General features: G+C 35.5%; 1 protein-coding gene across 1 annotated transcript in view; it reads right to left on the bottom strand.

Annotated features, from left to right (window-relative positions):
- Window positions 1-108: 108 nt before the first annotated feature.
- Window positions 109-22,872, bottom strand: part of HAUS6 (HAUS augmin like complex subunit 6) — a 34,548-nt gene continuing 11,784 nt past the window's right edge. The window contains exons 9-16 of the mRNA XM_074331521.1: window positions 20,740-20,933; window positions 19,974-20,100; window positions 19,395-19,497; window positions 13,079-13,160; window positions 11,162-11,261; window positions 6,987-7,122; window positions 4,852-5,898; window positions 109-3,456 (exon numbers count right to left, since the gene is read on the bottom strand). Coding sequence (XP_074187622.1) covers window positions 3,407-3,456; window positions 4,852-5,898; window positions 6,987-7,122; window positions 11,162-11,261; window positions 13,079-13,160; window positions 19,395-19,497; window positions 19,974-20,100; window positions 20,740-20,933 — 1,839 coding nt within the window. The 3' untranslated portion in view covers window positions 109-3,406. The remainder of the gene's footprint in view (window positions 3,457-4,851; window positions 5,899-6,986; window positions 7,123-11,161; window positions 11,262-13,078; window positions 13,161-19,394; window positions 19,498-19,973; window positions 20,101-20,739; window positions 20,934-22,872) is intronic.

The raw sequence follows: 22,872 nt of genomic DNA, 5'->3' as shown, positions 1-22,872 counted from the left end.
AGTATACTCAGAAAAAATAGGGTTTCCTTTTATAAGGTCTCAAAAATTTGTTTCTTCTTTAGATAAAGTTTGACTTCAGAGATCATGGTTAAGGAGATCATGGTAAAGAATGGTTTCAAAATACTTTATTTTTGTTTTCAGTTAAATTACCTGCATGTTTTTCTTTAACCTCAAATATTCTTTATTCCACTTGATAACATTTTTCATGTCAACATGACATGTTTGTCGTCTTTAAACATTGAAAATAACTAGGACATTTTGGCATTATCTGAAGTTTCTAATCAACATAGAAGTCGTTCACACAACTTTATTTTACAAATAGTGAGTAAAACAAGGTACATTCTGTGTAATCTATGAATGTAATGAGAAAAAGTACATTTACAGTATTAAAGTAACCCTCTACCATTACTTTAATTCCATCACATTAGAGGCAAAGAAAACAATTCCAATACTTCAATATTTATTTGGTTGGAATATGTGCGGACACACACCCGACACACCTACATAGGTGTGTGTGTGTAATTGGTGTAACGAGAGCATTTACAACCATGAAAAAATACGATAAAAGCAATAAATGAAAAATACGAAATGAATAAAAGTTAAACCATGGATTTCCAAGAAGGGATAGGCCCATGGACATGGAAAGGGTAAATTAAGACTTAAAGGTCGAAGTGAGATTTGTTCTGAGCCTTAGCCTTAAGGGACACGTATAATTGTGATAAGCTGGGAGACCAGCGTAAAGTATTCCAGCTTCAAAATTGTGAATTAAGATTTCTAAAGACCCATGCTCACACGCATTTCAATAAAAAATGGGAGATCGTAGTGGAAGGGGGAACAGAGGAAATCTATGTAGGGGGCCTTATATGCCTTTATATTTTAACTCTGTTCTGGAATTGGCAATGGAATTTTTAAAAAATTTAAAAAAAGAAGTGACAAACCCGTAAAGTCATAAGGCAGGTATGCAGGCAGTATTGGCCAGGGAAGACTAAAGACAGGTCATAAAAAATGGTTGAGGAGAAAGTGAGATATTTTTGTTTATACTACTGGCACGCAAAGGACATAAGGACATGAAACTGCCTAAAAGTTTCAGCCTATCACAGGTGTAACTCACTTAAGAAGGATGTGATTTTTGTAAATCCAGTGTCCAGAGATTTTGATATTTGGTTTCTCAGTAATTAATGGCCTCCCACACTTACTAGTGAACTTGAGCTTCCTTATCCGATAATGATCTCTATAGTTTATCAGCACTAGTGTACCAGCTTCTTTAAGGTACCGTACCTAGGGCTAAATGTGAATATCCCCTAGCAGTGGTTCTTAAGCTTTTTATTGTCTCATAATTACCAGGGAAGCATATTTAAAATGCAGATCCCCAATCCCCATTTTAGACCTATGGCATCTATATTAAGATGTATCCCAGATGATTCCTTGAGTCCAACTTAGACAAGTCATTTAGGTTTCCTAGCTTCATTCAGTATCATCTGTAAAATAGGTATAATAATCACTATCTTACACTTAAGACTTATATGAAACTATATAAAGTGGCTAGGAATGGCCCTGACACTTTGTAGATGCTAATTATGGCCCTACTTCCTCCCTAAAAATGTTAATTTTGAATTCATAGATACTGAGTTTTCTTAAGGCACACTAGAGAACAGTTTCCCAGTTAACCTGCAGAGTCCCTTTTTTGTTAACTAATAAAGGAATATAGCACCTTAGGAAAAGCTTTTCCCCTTTCTTTTCTATTTTAAGTATGTTTTTTCTGATGTTCTCTCACAAAAAGACTGGCCTTCAAACTGGGACTGAACAAACAAGAAAAAGCCCAAAATGAATAAAGAAAGATATGAAGTCTATCCACTTACAGAACTCGCCCCTTTTCTCCTTGCCAGTTCATTCTTGGCAAATGAACAAGGTTTTGATGGTTAAGAGTTGGGACTAGACAGAGGGGTACTGTAGGTGCTATCGCGCTTCCAGTGTATGCTCATTTCTCCTGGTTCACAGAGGGCTATGGCATGTACTCATCTGGATGCTAGAGACAAGCCCGTTTCTTGGCCAGCGGCCATGACTGAGTGAGACAGAATACTGTGCAAGAGGCCTCACATCTGACTGCCACAGAGTCTAGAAGATGAACAGAAGGCCCACTCCCTGCAGCCAGTCTGTTGTCCTGGCCTTTTAGTTACTTCTAGGGCAGGGTGTCCAAACTTTTTTCAACGTTTTTTACCAAGGGCCATATGCGGTAAAATACACAAACGGCCGGGCCACTCACTCGAGGTGAAGTACATATTGCCTCACCTGGTTTATTTAAGTAAACTAAATATATTTTTGGAATTTGCTGTGGGCCAATTAACAATGGATTGCGGGCCGCAGTTTGGACACCCCTGTACTAGGGGGTCTTGTGGTTTATTAAGGAAGGAAAATAGGATCAAACCCTTGTTGCACCACTGACTTAGCTGTGTAACACTGAACAAGTCACTTAACCCAAAATTCAGTTTTCTCAAGTTATTTTGAGGCTATTCTGTAGGCAGTGGGAAGCTGATGGTTTCTGAGGAAAGTAATATAATCAAAATTAGCTCCTTTCCTCTAAACAGTGCTCCCCCAAGAAAACAAACACAGACATAAATTTATTACATTTTTTCTGTTAAAATATAAAACTAGGGTTAAATTAAGTTCTCAAAGTCTAAATTAGACTAAATATAATTCTGCTACACAACCCACTGAATGGATTTTATAGTTTGATAGTGTTCCTTAAAAGTGTCTAGTCATCTTCTTTTTCCTTTTCCTAAATCCTTTCTTCCCGTCTTCACTTATTATCACATGCACTTTATTCCATCAAATATCACTTTTCAGGAGCAACCTACTTGAATCATCCAGCCTGTTTAGAGCTTTCCCAAACTTTGTCATTTTGACTACACATCTCAAGGCACTAGTTTTCTCACTTTTTTTGGTTAGTACCAGAATGTTCCATTAAGAAACAATAAAAGTTATATATTTCCCTAAAATGAAAGATCAGTGTACTCAATGGCTATTATGTTAACCACTTCATAAAAGTACATCAAAAACTACTCATCCTTATGTTAATTAACTAAAATTAAAACATAATAAATTAAACTACTACTTTGCCCTTTAATGCTTACAAGATTATTCAAGAAATCAAAACGGCTACACATTAACTCATGTTGCTTTCCAAATACTCCACTTTTTAACACCATATCCATACAAACAGAAAATCCAAACATGCTCTTCTTAACTAAAAACATTAGAGGAAGCTAAAAGGCATTGTTTAAGACTTTTCAGACCTTGAAAAAGTTACACTTCCAATGTGTATTTAAATTACAAATCAGTTTTTAAATCAGCTTGCTTCAAATGAAGTGCATCATAGCCAAATTAATTGGGCTACTGCTCCATCTTTTCAAATCAGAGATTCTTTTGCATCAAGGCTCTTATTCAAGATTTCTTCTTCTGCAAAATTGATTTTTAAAAGGAGAAAAGGATAAGCAAACATTACCAAAAAACAACAAATAGGACAGATTCCAAGTAATACAAACTTCAGTCTTCTTTAAGTAGAAAGTTCACATACAAATACTTGTGATAAAATTACCATTATTCTCACTGAGGTATTCTCCAGAGACTACCAATACATCCCTCTTAAAATACTTTTTTTTTTTTTTTTAAGGACACAGCTCACAATGGCCCATGTGGGGATCCAACCAACAACCTTGTGTTATCAGCACCACGCTCTAACCAACTAAGCTAACCGGCCACCCCCTTGGATACTTCTCAATATATCAGTGTTTAATTATCATGGGCAAATCAATGACATATAATGAATATCACCAAATCTGTATCTGTTCTAACATGCTTTAAGAACAGTTTAACTCTTTACAATGAAAATTTTCAAACATACAAAAGTGAAGAGAATTATCATTTAACCTAATGATGTATCATCTAGCGTCTATAATTCAATAGTTATTTAATATTAACTGTTAATGGGTTGACCTGTGACCCCCAAAAAGGACATGTTGAATTTTTAACCCCAGGATCTCAGGATGTGGCCTTACTGGAAATAGGGTCACTGCAGATACAATCAGTAAAGGTGAGGTCATTCTGCAGTACTGTGGGCACTTAATCTACATGACTGGGTCCTTATATAAAATAAAAAGGTACACAGATACTCAAGGGGAGAATGCCATGCGAAGACAAAGGCAGAGAACAGTTATGCTGCCATAAGCCAAAGAACACCTGGGGCTACCAGAAGTTAGAAGAGGCAAGAAGGATCTTCTTCTGGTGGAGTCAGAGAAAACATGATTCTGCCAAAATCCTGATGTTGGATTCTAGCCTCCAGAACTTATTGTCTCCAGAGACAATAAATTTGTTGTTTTAAGCCACCCAGTTTGTGGTACTTGATTACGGCAACCCTAAGAAACATACATTGACCTAACTTGTCACCCCACCTCCCACCAAATTTTTCAAAGCACATCACAGATATTACCTTATTACAAAAATGGTATTTAACATAGTGACTCTCAATGTTTTTAGAACCACATTCCACTAGCCAAGAAAATAAATCTGACAAAATTTATTTTCAGTAGTTTGTATTACAAAAGCAATAGGTTTTGAGTTTTTGCTTTTGTTTTCCAACCCTGTCCCATACTGACTATAAACTACATACACACTAGAGATTCTGAAAAGTACCCGTCAAAGTGATGGGTTCACTCTTCTCACCCTAGTTGAAAGAACAAGTAGCCTATGCTGTCATATTAATAGAGATCATGTAGCATTCACTGCGTACTATTTTTATGAGAAGTTGAAAGAAAACTTCAGCAGGTCAACATGCACAGGCCTATTTAATCTTACCTTTTAAATTAGGTAGAAGTTCTCCAAGACTACATGGCATTGGGGTCCTCAATCTTTGTTCTACTGGAGAAAACTTAATTAGTGGTGAAAGAGACCGTTTTCTTTCACCAAGGGACATGCATAAAGATGGTTTTGTACAGTCAGTGTGCAAATCATGAGTGTCCAAAAAGTTAAACATATCATCTGTTTGCATGTTTTGTAGAGTAGGACTCAATTCTGGTTTGTGTCCTTCAGGTGTTTCAGAATTAGAGAGGTAAGTTTCTTCCCTTTTCTTGGACAGAGATTTTTTTAGAGCCTCATATCTACTGCAAATAGCCTGTAACCTGAGGTCGGATTTTGGAGTAGTCTGTCTTTCTCCCACATCTTCTGTAAAAATGCCAGTGTGCATAGGAGTATTTGGTTCCAGTTTAAAATTGGACTCTGTACTACTGGAGCTATTAAGACTTAAGCGACCAACTTCTTCTGGAAGAGTTTCATGTAATATGCCAAAATCAGTATCCTTAAAACTGCTGGAATTAATTCCACTTGCTATATGAAAAGAGTTCCATAACATACTTTTATGCATGGACGGTTCTTTGTAAGAAGTTTGCAAGTAGTCCGGTGTTTTAATACACTCACCTTCACTGCTACCTATCCCATCTCTCCTATCGCTTATAGCAGGGGAGAATGTCTCTATTTGGCTAGTTTCTAAAAGCTTGTTATGTAAAGCTGTACACTCCAAATCTTGCTTGCAGATTATTTTCTTATTTAACAAATCTAACCGATTTTGTGTTGTTGGTTCACCTGTGTGACTGGTCACCACATGTTTCTGAGGCACACACTTGAGGCAATCTGAAACAACTTTCTCTTCAGGCAAATGAGAATGGCTACAATCAGATTCAGAGGTTGTTGAGAAAAAACTGGCCATGCTAAATTCTTTTTGATTATGCAACGCAGGTAAAGATTCTGGCAACACTTCTCTATGTTCAGTATCCATCTGAATTGCTTCTGTACTTCTGTTATCTTCCATTTCAACAGCTTTTCTCCAGGAGCTCCTAATATCACTTACTAAATTAAATGAAAGGGGCAGAAAACACAATTTACTAATATTCCCAAACACAGCATGCAATTAAACATTTCCTTTCTAGTGCTCAAGATAAAGCTCCTGACTGAGTATATGTTCCAGAGATATGCTGCCTGGATGGCAAGGCTCCACAACCCACCAAAGCCCAACAACATCAGAGAACTCCATCTCCAGCTAATCACAAACAACAAAAGCTGTTTTCAAACGTACACATACTTCCACACAGCATATACAAATTCCATTTTTAAAAAAATACTTTTACACCAGTGTTCAGCTTACTTTTTCTGTAAAGGGCCAGATAGTAATATTTTAGGCTTTGCAAGCCATCCAGCCTGTCACAACTACTCAGCTCTGCCACTGTTAGCATGAAAGCCACCATAAATATGCTGGCAAATGAGCAAGGTTGTGTTCAATATAACTTTATTTATAAAAACACACAGGGCAGGCCAGGTGGGTTGGAGTTTACTGACCACTATCAGGCTGTGGCTAAGTTCAATGGGAATCGAATCAATCTAACTTTAAATATATCATTTCTAGCAGCAAAATGGAATTTGTATTTAATCACTACACCAGGAGGGTGTGCTGGCATAAGGACAATATTAGAACTGTGCCTACACAAATCATACATTATAAGGAAAAAGCACTGGGCATTCTGACTAGCTTAGGAGAGGTAGAACGGATCTCAGCCCAGTTTGGGGCTGGTGCTGCTGGCTGCTGACTGGAAGAATACAGCCTCTACACTCTATAAATGTTGATCACAGATCACATGTGGAGGCAAAGGGTTTTTTAAAAGTGATCAACTAAAATATTTTCCAAGAAAAGGCTTAGTAAAACAACAGAAACAAAAGTGTACAGTATCAGGGTAAAATAATACTGCTGAAGAGAACTTCCATGTAAGTAAGAGTGCCCGCATTTAATACATTAATAAAAGTCCCTTACATCAAACAAATAAAGAGCCATGGCCACTAAACTTCATGATATAAAAGAGTTTTAAAGTGAGCTTTGTCAGACCATGGTTCTAATAGTAATACCTAAGCAAGGAAACAAGTCATAGAAAGCATTATTAACTTACTCAAGTTTTCTGGAGTTCGAGGAATTTGGCTCCTTGTTAAGAATGGATTCGAAACTAGAGAGTCAATTAGTTCCTCTAATTTTACTTCTTCTCCCATAGAGGGCTGTGGTGAATCAGATAAAACTGTCCTTGCAACCTAAAACAGAAAAGAAAAAGTAAAGCAAAAATTAAGCCCATTGGTAGAACGCAACAAAAGCCCTGACGACAAAAAGCACTTCACAGTCAGCAGCCGTGCCCATAACAGATGGCACAAAAACAAACCCAAGAATGCAGCTCCCAGACATTCCCTACAGACCGTCTAGGTACCGTCCTATAATGTGAAATCAAACACAAAACTGTTTCTCCCTTATCTTAAAAGATGTCCCCATTATAAAGGAGAGAAAAGGTAAGAATTGTGATACGAGGGAAGATTTAGAGGAAGTTCTAACTACATAGTGACCTAAACTACCGTCAACAACATCTTTGAGCTGGAGAACTCTCTATCTGCTAAAATGACTAGTTTTAAAACAAACATTCTCAATTATAATCCATTTGTACAGTAACATTCCTATTAATAAATAGGATGAATTCTGACAATATACCGTGTTTCCCCAAAAATAAGACCTAACCGGAAAATAAGCCCTAGCATGATTTTTCAGGATACTTGTAATACAAAATAAGCCCTACCGTATTTCCCTGAATATAAAACAGCAAATATGCTTTTAAAACTTTTTCAAATATGCTTGTCTTGGAATTATCATTTATCTTCCTACCATTTCAAAAATCACTGAAATTGCTCAAGCTGCAGCTTCACCTCAACAGGATATAACCTAGATATCAAAGGGAAAACATTCATTACCTACTGCAATTTTATCTTAATTTTTCCAAAAACTTAAAATTAAAAGGATCAGAAGGCCTCTGAAGCAGGGCCAGCAATCTATGAACCAAAGCCATTAAGACGCCATCACGAGATGGTGAGCTCCTTGAAGACAAAGACCATGTCTTTCTAAAGGCTATTTCGAGGGGCTAACACAGTGCCTGGTACTTGGTAGTGCAATACATGTCTGTAACTGATTGACAGTTTGATCATCAATGAATAAATGTCACTTGAGGATGAGGTTCTACAGATTCCACCAAATTTTTCTATTTGATTCATTCCTGCAGAGCCTCATAATAGAGAAAAATGGCAATCTTCTCTCTCACTGCTGAATTGGCAACATGCAATTAGCACTGCTAACATCGCAATCCAAGACAACTTGAAAGTAGCCCTGGCTCTCAGTCTTTACTCTCCACCTACTCGCCATGCCAAAACTGAGGCCCATGAAACCCCAGTACTGCAACAGAGCAAAAGAAAGGATGTTGATCCCATTGTAGGAATTTACCCTAAGAAAAGTGACATGCTTTTTATAGTAGTAAAAACTTTGAGGAAAATCCAAGTGTAAAAATAAATAAAATGTTAAAAAGCCATTATAAGTGATAATTAGTCATATATAAAGTAAATACACATACACAGTAAAAAAAAAAATGCATTTATACTATGTCAATGTTTAGAAAATTTTGTATTTTATAACACTAGACTATATCCATGCTTTGACTAGAACTAAATTTATGATTATAAAGAATGCCTAAAAAAGAACTTGAAGAAATAACCTGAAAACTGATTTGTTAGAAATTTTGGCTAACAATTTTTCATTTTATTTGCTGTTGTTGTTACAACATATCTACAATTATTAGTTTGGTGCAAAAGTAACTGCAGTTTTTGCAGTTATTTTTAACCTTTTAAACCGCAATTATTTTTGCACCAAACTAGTAAGAGAAATAATAAACATAATTATAAAAAGAGAAAGATATAATGTTGGAATTAAATTTATAAAACTAAGGATGTTTCATTGACAGGCATGCAAGATCAGACTGCCCTATCGTTGAAATGCAGTAAAGGAGAAACTATAGAGGTTAAAAGTCTAAAAAGAACTATCGCCAGCACTAGAAACATCATGGAAACCTCCTTTTCAGAAACTATTGCAAAAAAGGTAATATACACAGAATACAGCAAAGGCATCATCAATCACTGAATTCTGGTTTAAGTATGATAAAGCTTCCAACAGCTCACTCGACCAAAACCAGCCATGAGATTTATGGAGACGAGTACTTACATTTTAGTACCTGTGAAAGACAACTGCATGTGAAAGGGCTAATAACACACTTACTCTAAAAACTGCATTCTTTCCATGTTTTTTTAATTGAATAGTTGTATTGATCATACCCACAAATGAATTTCCTAGTTAACCACATTGAATAATGACATAAGATAATGGCAATACAAATAAAATATTTAGTATAATAGCTGAACTAGATGCAAAAAAAAAGGGTATTATTTCTTTAAGTATAGTTTACCCACATTACACACTACTAATGAAATATTTTATTATGAAATACCTTTGACAGTAAAGAATTCGGAGTACCACGTTAATGTCCATATCCCAGTAACTCAACTCTTCACCTCTCTTCTGCTATCAAGCAGTAATAATCTTTCATATCCCATTAAGCATTTATCCCTCATCACCAAAAGCTTTCCCCTACCTGCCTTTCCCAACCTATAAAGGAAATTGTCAAAAGATAACTTTAAGATCTAGACCTGTGAAAGACAACTGCATGTGAAAGGGCTAATAACACACTTACTCTAAAAACTGCATTCTTTCCATGTTTTTTTAATTGAATAGTTGTATTGATCATACCCACAAATGAATTTCCTAGTTAACCACATTGAATAATGACATAAGATAATGGCAATACAAATAAAATATTTAGTATAATAGCTGAACTAGATGCAAAAAAAAAGGGTATTATTTCTTTAAGTATAGTTTACCCACATTACACACTACTAATGAAATATTTTATTATGAAATACCTTTGACAGTAAAGAATTCGGAGTACCACGTTAATGTCCATATCCCAGTAACTCAACTCTTCACCTCTCTTCTGCTATCAAGCAGTAATAATCTTTCATATCCCATTAAGCATTTATCCCTCATCACCAAAAGCTTTCCCCTACCTGCCTTTCCCAACCTATAAAGGAAATTGTCAAAAGATAACTTTAAGATCTAGGAGCCTGAAAGACGACAAATGTGAAAATCAAAATATATTTAATACAATTTCTTTTTCCCATAGTAAGAGAATTCATTTGAATTAAATTCTTAGGGGCTGTGTCTGGCTCCTGTAGAATTCTACGCATACATCTTAGTACAAAATTCTACTTTAAGAAACAATCTTGGGGCCGGCCCGGTGGCTCAGGCGGTTAGAGCTCCGTGCTCCTAACTCCGAAGGCTGCCGGTTCGATTCCCACATGGGCCAGTGGGCTCTCAACCAGGTTGCCAGTTCAATTCCTCGAGTCCCGCAAGGGATGGTGGGCTGTGCCCCCTGCAACTAGCAACGGCAACTGGACCTGGAGTTGAGCTGCGCCCTCCACAACTAAGACTGAAAGGACAACAACTTGAAGCTGAACAGAACCCCCTACAACTAAGATTGAAAGGACAACAATTTGACCATTGTTCCCCCAATAAAGTCCTGTTCCCCTTCCCCAATAAAATCTTTAAAAAAAAAAAAAAAAAAAAAAAAAAAAAAGAAACAATCTTGACATTCAGTGGAGCTCATAAACATAATCTGATTTATACACTAATCTAACTCCATCAATCTTTAGTCCAGTGAAAGACTTTACTTTGCTCTCTCATGGGAAGACAGACCAAAAACATAATTATGATTGGAAAGCACCAACTATTCCCTACTAGCATGCTTTAAGAACAATTCTGATAAGAGGAGGAAATACACAAGTACAATAACTTTACTATTTCTTCAATATCAGGTCTTCACAGATGCTTCATTACATTTCTTTAGGTACTCAGATAATCAATTATCACGTCCAGATCTAAGAATAAAAAATATAATTCTTCCACAAGTAGTCCTGACATCCTGTGAACCAGAAAATTACTGCAGAGGAAACCACCAAAGCTCAATTTCACATAGAATAGTGAAATTGAGCTTTGGTCCCCACTTTATCCACAGGGGAAAAGTTCCAAGACCCCCACTTTATCCACAGGGGAAAAGTTCCAAGACCCCCAGTGGATGCCTAAAACCACAGACATTAACAAACCATATATAAACTGTTCTATATACAGGTAAGTTATTATACATACACATACCTTTTCAATTAAAGGAAATACTTTACAGCTTTTCTTTGGCATATCTGAACTTCCAGCATCACTACTATTGCAGTTTGGGGCCATTATTAAATAAGGGTCACTTGAATGCAAGCACTGCGATACTATGACAGTTAATCAGATAACCACAACAGCTACTAATGATTGGGCAGTATATACAGTGTGGACACACTGAATGAAGGGAAAATTCACGTCGTGGGCAGGACAGAGTGGGACGGCCCAAGATTTCATCCTGCTACTCAAAATGGCACACAATGTAAAACTTATGAATTGTTTATTTCTGGAATTTTCCATTTAATAGTTTCAGAACCTGGCTGACTCCAGGTAACTGAAACTGCCGATAAGGGGATTATACTACTATATAAGTTTGACCCTTGTTACAGTGTTTCAACTTATTAAGAGTATACAAATAAAGAAGACCTCAATCCATTTAAAATTTTCCTTTAGAATTGTTCTAAGTATTGTGTTTCCAAATCTGTGCCCCATTTACATGGGGCAGTTGGACTGAAAGATACCTATTTAAGGCAAAGAGTAATCAGGAAAAAAACAAAACAATAAAGGAATCTGTTTACTATGACTGTATTTGATTGCTACTTAATAATGCTTAATTTCAATTAAAAAAATATATATATTCCCCAAATGGATTACATACATTTAGTTTAGACATTTTGCTTATATAATCTGACATCAGTTTTAAGGACCAAAATAGGATAATAGACAAAACAGACAATAAAGAAAATAATACTCCTGAAGGCAGTTACGACAAACTAAGTAGGTTCAGTTTTTTCATATGTTAGATTTTGGCATTTGATTTCATTAGAAGACCCCTCCTTTTTTTTAAAAGCATGGAACTCTTTTTATCAAATGGTATACAGAAACCCCAACATATAATACAGATAAAAAAAGCAAGCTGGGGCTGGCACAGTGGCTCAGGCAGTTAGAGCTCCGTGCTCCTAACTCCGAAGGCTGCCGGTTCGATTCCCACATGGGCCAGTGGGCTCGAAACCACGAGGTTACTGTTCAACTCCTCGAGTCCCACAAGGGATGATGGGCTCCACCCCGTGCAACTAAGCTTGAACACGGCACCTTGAGCTGAGCTGCCTCCCGGATGGCTCAGTTGGTTAGAGTGCGGGCTCTCAACCACAAGGTTGCCAGTTCGATTCCTCAAGTCCCGCAAGGGATGGTGGGCAGCGCCCCCTGCAACTAGCAACGGCAACTGGACCTGGAGCTGAGCTGCGCCCTCCACAACTAAGACTGAAAGGACAACAACTTGAAGCTGAACAGAACCCTCCACAACTAAGGTTGAAAGGACAACAATTTGACTTGGAAAAAAGTCCTGGAAGTACACACTGTTCCCCAATAAAGTCCTGTTCCCCTTCCCCAATAAATCTTTTAAAAAAAAAAAAAAAAAAAAAAAGCAAGCTGCTCAGGTTGAAGTGGGAAAGGTTGGACTGCCCACAGGCTAAATTAGATTCATTCACAGAACCAGAGGGCGCCACAGAATATAGACTGAAGACTACCAGAGTAGATGATCTCAAAGGTCCCTAATCGCTTGGATTTAGTCATTAGCTATTAAGTGGTTTCAAAAAAGTTCAAACACAAAAGCACGAAAAATTCCCAAACTTGCATTAGATAATTTCCATGTATGTTTTCTTCTTCAAAAATGAAATGATCCCCACGAATCCCATCATTTGGATATAGAAAAGAAAAATATGCCCATGTATCAGAAATGTTGAATCTTTCCAGAAAGTGTAGAGTCACAGGGAAAAAATACTGTCTGGTTAAAAGAAGAAAACTATAGACTATCCCATAGTAGAGAAGCTTGGAAACAGGCTGAAGATGGAACTAAAATTAATACAGGGGGGAAAAAAATCAATAAGAAAATCAAATTTGTTTTACCTGTTGGCTGGATCATATGCAGTTCCCAGTATATCACTGGCTCCTCTGCAATAGTTTTCCTGGTTATGTTGCTTAGATGTATCTAAAAGAATAGGAAAATTAATTACTCTTTAACAATGTTTTTACATTCTAATATTTGGGGATCTCTTCAAATTTTACAACTTCTAAAGAGAACAGAAAAATCAGAATATGAATGCTAATAGGAAAAGACAATGATTCAATTGTCAAGTATAAAGTGACAGGCTGGACAGTGATAGAGAATATTAGCAGGCTTTTCTTTTTTTCTTTTTTTTAATTTATTGGGGTGACAATTGTTAGTAAAATTACATAGATTTCAGGTGTACAATTCTGTATTACATCGTCTATAAATCCCATTGTGTGTTCACCACCCAGAGTCAGTTCTCCTTCCATCCCCATAAATTTGTAGGCTTTTCTAAAAAGATTGATAGCTCATACTAAGTTTCCAAAACGGACAGCCCATATTTCTCCGCATCATATAGCCACGCTTCATGTTTAAGTATACAGATCATGCACTTACCATATAAACCAACAAAGCCAAGAAGTTATAATTCTTAGCATATTTCAGCCCAGCATCTACGACATTAGTCAACCTATGTACTGATTCTTCAACATATTGAAGAATTGTCTCGAATGTACCAATAACGGGAGAAAAAAAACAAAAGATGGAGACCTGCCTTCAAGGAGTAGGTGTAGAAAAGACTACTGATGAGTAGAGAATTATGTGTACTGTATTAGGATAGAAGTATGCACAGAATGCAAGAATGCAGGAAGGCATCTGGCCCAGATTAGGGAACTTGAAGGAGACAAAAAAGTACTGAGAGGGCAGCCGGATGGCTCAGTTGGTTAGAGCTGAGCGCTGAACAACACAGTTGCTGGTTTGATTCCCACATGGTCCAGTGAACTGTGCCCTCCACAACCAGACTGAAGGCAACGAGCTGCCGCTGAGCTTCCAGAGGGGCAGCCAGATGGCTCAACTGGTCACAGTGAGAGCTCTTAACAAGGTTGCCGGTTCAATTCTCACAAGGGATGGTGGGCTGCACCCCCTGCAACTAGATTGAAAATGGCGACTGGACTTGGAGCTGAGCTGCACCCTCCACAAGTAGATTGAAGGACAACGACTTGGAGCTGATGGGCCCTGGAGAAGCACACTGTTCCTCAATATTACTCAATAAAAAAAAATTTAAAAAACATAAGTACTATCTTTTAAAAAAAATAAAAAAGAAAGTACTGAGAGATAAGGTACAAGTTTGCTATGCAGGAGCAGAGGATATATCTAGGGAAAGCATGGTAGGAAATGAAACCAATGAGGAAAGCATGGCTACATTACAGAGAATTTGATATATATAGCAGGGGCTCCTCATCTTTCAACATCTTAGCTTCTGAAAGACTAAACATGTGTCCAAAGTGTTACTATATAAGAATGCAATGTATACATAAAGCAATGTATATATAAATTTTCCTTTCAAACCATCATAATAGTATGGCACCTTATAAGTATTTTCAATACCCTGTGCTTTTGCAGCTACTAACTATGATGGAATTACTGAGATTTATAAAACGTTCCAAAAATGAGCACAAATACAACTAGACCACAAACTTAGTAGACAACCATAAACTAAAATGATTATGTGTAACTATAAACACTGTCTGATGGTGGCAGGCAGAGTTGATGCACATTTGTTCTGGTATGTAAGAAAGTTTGTAAAGTAAAAGTTGCTAAATGAAAAAGCATCTAGAGCTTTTTCCTCTTTTTTTTCCTTCTAAAGGTGATACGTGATAGGAAGCCTTTGATGTATATTATACCTGGAGATGAAAAAGACCATATTTACATTACAGAAAGACCACTGAGAGCCATTTATAATATGGAATAGATAGAACACTAGAGGCAGAGTCGCTGGTTAGAACACAATTATAGGCAAGAAATGACAAAAACTAAAGTACAGCACTTAAGATGTGAGGATAGCAAAGCAGGAGACAGATGTAATAGGGCATTTAAGAGGTTAAAACAAAACTGAGCTCACCACTACAAAGCAAACCAAGATGAAGCAGGCACTGACTCCTACCATAAACAGACTACAACTGCAAAATAAAATGTAACAACAACAAAAAAAAAGGAATGCCCAGAAGAAAAAAAAGAATCATCAAATGCCAGAAACAAAGATGGAAAGCATGCTCAGCATGATAAGTTCACACTGAGAAACGAAGGCTCACTGAGGCAGGCTCCAGCGGCTGAACACTGGAGACTTAATGCCTACATGGTAACAAGAAACATCATCTCAAGTCACCCAGGCTGGATCTGAGAGACTGCCATAGGGCAGGATAACTGTAAAGGCACTCAGCCCCTGAAAAGAGGATTATAAAAATTCTGCCAGCTGGACCAGGGAAGTAGCAGAGAAGTTTGCTGTCTAGAAGGAAGGAAAGAAAGGAAAGAAGGAAAGGAGGGAGGGAAGGAGTTAATTTAAAACCTAGCCTACTCAAAAGGAGGTATGAACTTCATAGCCTTCATATAAATGCCTAACCACTGTGCTATACACCTGAAACTAATATAAAATAATATTGAATGTCAACTATAATTAAATGTTCGTTTGTGTATATGTAGATATACATATATATAAATATAAAATATATTATATACCAGGGGTGCCAAAAAAGGTATTCACATAACTTGTATTCATCTTTTGTTATCAGCATATATTGAATATTACAATTTTAATGGTTTTTTCCTTTTTTAAAATGTGTATACATTTTTTTGGCACCGTGTGCGTGTGTGTGTGTGTGTGTGTGTGTGTGTGTGCACGTGTGTATGTATTCACAGATGTAAAGTATAGCATAAGGAATATAGTCAATGGTATTATAATAGCTATGTATGTCAGTTGGGTAGTACACTTGGTGGGGTTATCACTTTGTGAGGGGCGTAAATGTCTAATCATTATGTTGTTTTGTACACCTGAAACTAATAATAAAATTAGATTCTTAAAAAAGAGGTATGAAATCCAAATTTATACTGGCTATTTGTTGTAGGAATCTCAAACCAACGACAATAATTGGCCTAGCTCAAGGGAAACACCTGGGACCCTCGGCCACTGTGTAGAAACCTTTGTACAATTCAGAGCCACGTAAGTCCTCCAGGGGTGGAGAGACCCACAGATGGTGAGATCATAGTCAAATATTTTAATGGGAACCAAACCACCATGAAAATTAGCAGGCAGAGTGTACAGGAGCAGAAGTAGCTGAAACATAGAGTATATCAGAAAAAATGACAAAGATAAAAATCAGTACATTTTAAATGATCGGCAAAAAAGAAACAACAGGAGCCATAATGAAAGAGATGACACTGTGAAGAACAAGCAGTTCTGAAAAACAAGCAAATGAAAAGTACATTCATGAAAACTAAATACTAAATAGACAGATCAAAAAGGAAATTAAATATAACTAAAGAGATAATTAGAGAACCATAAGAGAAATCCAAGGAAAATATCCAGAATGCAGCCCAGTTACAGAGATTATAAATATGAATGAGAAGTTATGAGATGAAAGAGAGAATTAGAAGTCCCATCAATAGGAGTTACAGAATGAAAGAGTCAAAAGAATGAGAGAGGGGCAATACTATTAGGTTGGTACAAAAGTAATTGCGGTTTAGAAGGTTAAAAAAATTGCAAAAACCGCAATTACTTTTGCACCAACCTAAAAAAAGAGATATTAGTGACTAAGTTTCCAGAACCGAAGAAAGATATGAGACTTCACATTTAATAAGTACACACAAATCCCAAAAAGGCTAAATAAAAACAAGTCTACATTAAGACAAACCTCAACGAACCTACATAACACAAAAATAAATCAACATTTTAAAAGCAATCAATCATACCTACAAATGAATGACAATTAGATGGACCAATAGCAAATGTTTCAGAAACACTAGAAGGTAGAAAGCAATGAGATTATATCAAAGTCCTAAGGAAAAATAAGTGTCATCTAGAATCCTATATCCACTCAAATTACCATTTAGGATTAAGTGAAAATAAAGACATTTTCCCTAAAAGACTAAAGACTACTCTTCAGGCTCCATCGCTAAAAGAAGTGAAGGATATACTTCAAAACATACTTACTTCTCAAAAGGAAGAAGAAAAGTAATATTGACAAAAAATAAAAAAATCAGTAAATGCACTGGTAAATCTAAACACACAATGATTGTTAAAAACAATTTCTATCAATATCATTAAAAAAGAGGGGGTAGGGGCATTATTCTAGATTAAAAGTTAATAAAAAGGATAAAACAACCCAATGGTATGAATGAACCCTCCTTGTATCCTGATTCAAAAATAAACATTTACAAAGGACATTTTGGGGGATAAAAGACATTTTATTCACCAACTTTAGAATAGCAGAACAATACTATGTATTGTTAGATCCATACATACAAAGTAAAATTTTTATAAACACACATCAGAATAGGCAGAAGATTCTATCAGGATAGTGGTTACCTCAGCAAATGCAGGAAGAATGGGGTCAAGAAAAGGCAGATATCCAACAGTTAACTACATTTGTACTTTAAAAAAAAAATTTCCAACGCAAATGTTGCAAAGATTTGTCAAAAAAATGTTCAGTAAGCAGGTATTTATATTATTCCCTGTACTTTTTATATTCTGAAATTTAACTTTTAAAAAAACAATTTAAGAGAAAATTACTTTAAGTAAGACATTACATGTAAGGTGTAGGAAGGGAAAAAGTTTTACAACAAAAAAATATAAAATAATGTTGCTGCTCCCAGCTCAGACCAAGTCCCTACCCTTGGGAAATGAAACGAATCCCAAGAGTACAAATTATGCAGTGTCAGAAGAAAGGTCACCTCCAGAGAACTTATCAAACACCTATAAAAAGTAGACTTCCAACTGGACTTCTTAAGCAGACACAAATTTGCCCCATTTTCAAGACAGACAGAGATCTCTGAATGGACATGAGGACAATTTCATGGTTTCACAGGGCCTAAACTAAATCTGACAAGAGTGCAAAGGCCCTTTCCAAACTGAAGTGAAAACACAATGCCTACCATATATGCCAAGAGCTATCAAAGTAATTCTACATAGTAAGTAATGCTCTACTGAAGGTCTTTTTCATTCATCAAATCATATAGTCAAAATGCTCTACTCTTCTGCTAGCACCTGTTCTGAGCCTTGCTCTCTGGTCTATAATCTTTCCCAACCCGTGTGCTTCCCACATACATCTGACTCCCAAATTAATCACTTCTCCTGGTTGTGTTCACTCTTTTCTTCCTAAGTCCTGCCATGACATCTTACATTTACAGAACCTAATAACAATTTCTTGTACACAGTACGGGACAATGGGGCAAACTGAATATGAAATGAATATTAGATATTGTAGAGAAATTAATTCTTAGGTGTGATACTGGAATGATAGTTGAGGAAGCTTACTTAATAAGACAGAATTATTGTTCATTTTTTTAGATGTGATATTATGGTATGATACTATGGTAATTATATAGGAAAATGTCATTTTTATGGGAATGCATGCTGAAACATTTAGAGTGAAATATTATAATGCCTAGAATTTACTTGTTTTAGCAAAAATACAAACATAAACAAAAGAAATATGGCAGTGTTAATTGTTGAAACAGGTAGTGAGTATTCAGGTAAAAACTACTATTCTTTCATGTTAAAAAAATTGTGGGCTTCTACACTAAACCTTGTAACAAATGTTTATAGCACTATTACTCATAATAGTGGTAACAACCCAAATGTCCATCGAAGGATGAACAGATAAACAAAATATGGTTTAACCATACACTAGAACATATTCATAAAAAGTACTGAAGTACTGATACATGTTACAACTTGAACTTTGAAAATATTCAAAAGTGAAAAACTGTACAAGTGAAAGAAGCCAGACAAAAAAAGCCTCATCATAGCATATGACTCCATGTATACGAAACATCCAGAATAATCAAATCCATAGTGACATGAAGTACATTACTGGCTATCAGAGACTGGGGGAGGTGGAAATGGGGAGTGACTTTTAATGGGTACGGAATGGGTACAGGGTTTTCTTTTGAGGTAATGAAAATACTCTGGAACTCTATAGACAGTGGTGATGGTTGCTCCACTTTGTGAATTTACTAAATGCCAATGAGTTGTATCCTTTGCAATGAATGAAACAATGTGCATTTCACCACATTAAAAAAATAACGGGGGAAGAAAAACAAGAAAGAATATAAAGAAACAGTTATCATAGTGAGAAATATTGATGAGAAGGAAGTTTAAAAGAGAAAAACATAACCAACCTGGAAGTGAAGCAGGATACTGCAAAAGAATACTTCTTGCATATGCTTCTTCTGAGGCAGGATCAAATGAAAGGGGAGACATAGGTGGCAAAAGATCCACAGCCTTAAAACAGAATTCATAATTTTGAAATATACACATTTTACTCACTACCACAATTACAATACTAAGTTAATCTCTGTATGGGTGATGTTCCCCCCTAACAAAGAATCACTATGCATATAAATCATCCTATAATTCTTTTTAAAACACGAAGTATCATATTAGGAACATGGGAACTACTTTGGCCTCCAACTGTGCCTCAAGTGTAATAGTATCGAACATCAACAGGAATAACTCATTTTCTTTTTAATACAATCCTCTATATCTAATAATAACTATAAATCACAACAGTAGCTTGATGAATATTCTAATATGTATGGAAGAATTACAGAAACGAATCATTTGAAATTTAGGCTCAGATGAAAGGATGACAAATACATACACACATGACCTAGGATTTCTAAGTCATCTGTAACATGATAAATCAAGAGATCGCATACATTAAACTACTCTCCAAAAGGCAAGTCAACATGACTTACTGGAGTCCAATCTTTAATTAGACTGAAAGGAGACAGACCAAGAAATTCTTGCCACTTTTTATGCCATTCTTCTTGTTTTTCAATAATAGAATGTCTTATAGTTGTAAGATCTTCTTTTAATTTACGCCTATAATAGCATAAGAGATAACATTATTCAAAACATGAATATATTTTTAAAATATTGAATAAAATTTAAGAATAGTTTGTAGAAAAAGAAATATAACTGAAGGTTCAACCAATACAGTACATATAAATAGAATAAACTCTCACAATGAACACTCAACACTTAAAATACCTTTTTTATCTTTTAAGACCAGAGAAAGTAATCACACATCTATTACTCCATTTATCTTTTAAACATTTTTTTCCTGGTTTTAAACTCAAGCAGAAATTCTCCTCCCACTCGCTGTGCATTCCTAAAGGCAACCTATACCTCCTCGTCATTCTGCTCAAATAAACAACTTTTCTGAGCCTAGTTTTAGTAGTAGACCCCACAAAAGAAAAGCTACAGAAAAGTTAAAATTATTTCATAAAGAATTACACTAAGGGCAAATAATACATTTCAAAAAGAAAATTACCTTAATTTTCCTTTCTACTTTATGTATCTTTCTAGGACTTGATGACATAAGGTTTTTGAGTACTACTAAAATTTTCACACTTGTTTGCCAAAGCTGAAGAGCTGTTAACTACACAAGAGTTGTGTTGAGAAATTATCAAAACTGTCCTACTCCTCCCCCAATAAAATAACAGAATCTTCCTAAGGTACCTCATATGCTTCAGATCCGATAATCTTTCTCTCTGAAATTTGGTCTCTTTTTCAAGGAAGCGAAGGTCTATTGTCAGTTTTGCTTGGTCAGCCTGACAATGTTCATATTTCATTACTTTCAAGACTTCATTTAATAACTGAATAACTGTTAAGAAGTTCAATTTTCCAGCCTCATAAACATTTCCTATGTGCAACTAAGGATTCAGGAAAAGAAAAAAGTCAACTACAGGTTCTTCATATAATAAACTGTTGCATAAATATATCTGTGTTTTTTACTATTATTGAAAGGTTACCTTAAAGAAGAGTGAAAAAAGTCAAATGTCTACCCCAAAACTATGTAAATAATTTTGGTCCAAAGAAAACTATTGTGAAAGAATTAACATGCCACGCTACATTTTTATAGTATGCAGAAAGTTGAAAACTAGAGTAAAAGAAATGTAAATAAATAGAAAACAAAATAAAGATGAGGAGAAAGAGCAGGCTTGGAGAAAGATTATGAATTCATGTTTTAACAAAAAATTGCAAATTGTTGTCCCTAAAGGCTGAATCTAAACATAGACATGTTTATATGGCCTGTACAGTTCCAGTGTTTTAAAATCATTTGAATTAGTTGCCAATATTTTTACAGTCATAAATTTCACATAAAAATGACTATTTCTCCAAAGACTCCATCGCTTTCTACTTTATCCCTATTGTTACACACAATTAGCTGTTACACTATTGTTACACACAATTACACTTCACTTATATACATTACTCCCTAGTCTCTACAGGAATCTGAGTTTGAAGATCCCAACTTTTATGTACTCTGAATCTGAAGTGCCTGTCATGTTACCTATTGAAATGAAAGCTCTTCAGGGTCATAATATTTTATCTTTGTATCTCCTATACTATAATCAATATCTGGCATACACTACCGTGTTTCCCTAAAAATAAAACTAGCCGGACAATCAGCTGTAATGCGCCTTTTGGAGCAAAAATTAATATAAGACCCGGTATTATATTATATTAATTATATTATGTCTTATATTTATTATATATTATATTATATTATATTATATTATATTATCATATTAATTATATAAGACCCAGTATTATATTATATATTATATTATATTATATTACATTACATTATATAAGACCCGGTATTATATTGTACTATATTATATTATACCCAGTCTTAAAATAAGACTGGGTCTTGTATTAACTTTTGCTCCAAAAGACGCATTAGAGATGATTGTCCGGCTAGGTCTTATTTTTGGGGAAATACTGTAGTAGCTGCTTAATAAATGGTAAGTTTACTAAGAAAAAAAGGATGGGCTATTCAGATGGAAATGTCCCACAAGCAAATGAAAATAATTTGATATAGTTTATGTAGAAGAAGAGAGAACAGAAATACCAATTTGAGAACATTACTGTATAGGAGGCAGATGAAGCCATGGAATTGGGTAAGAAAATACAAATGAATTTGTAATGTGGGAAAGCAAAGGGGGGCATTAAAGGACAGATGGGAATACTTTCATTTAAATATCAGACAAAGAAAAAGGAACCAGTGGAAAAACTGAGAACAGCAGTCTGAAAAACCACAGAACAGCAGACAGACACACTGAGGTTACAAAAACTAAAGGAAGACTTTAAAATACATAATAGCATCAAGATGAAAGAGACGCCAGAAAGGATAGTCTTTTTACAAAGATGTTTAGCAATCAGGTCATTATTGCTCTACTTGAGAATTTATAAAGAACTAAGTACCATATCATCTTTCTAAGTAACTTCCTACTCTTTAAACTATATACCATGTTTCCCCGAAAATAAGACCGGGTCTTATATTAAGGTTTGCTCCAAAAGACGCATTAAGGTTTATGTTCAGGGGATGTCATCCTGAAAAATCATGCTAGGGCTTATTTTCGGGTTAGGTCTTATTTTCGGGGAAACACGGTCTGTAATACCATACGAGGTACAATTAATAAAAGTTGATGGATATAAATATATGCACCCTTAACAGTACCCCTCTTTATGAAAGTTTTACTAGATATACCCACAAAAATAAATTATGGAAACAGTAGAAAAACACTGTAAGAAAAACAATATAAAATTATGTGAAAGTTTTCTCAAAAGCTTCCTTAATATCAA

The sequence above is a fragment of the Rhinolophus sinicus genome, linkage group LG04, assembly GCF_036562045.2.
Source record: "Rhinolophus sinicus isolate RSC01 linkage group LG04, ASM3656204v1, whole genome shotgun sequence".
Taxonomy (NCBI): Eukaryota; Metazoa; Chordata; class Mammalia; order Chiroptera; family Rhinolophidae; genus Rhinolophus; species Rhinolophus sinicus.
Note: the sequence above shows the minus strand (reverse complement) of the source record. Positions and strands in the feature narration are given on the sequence as shown.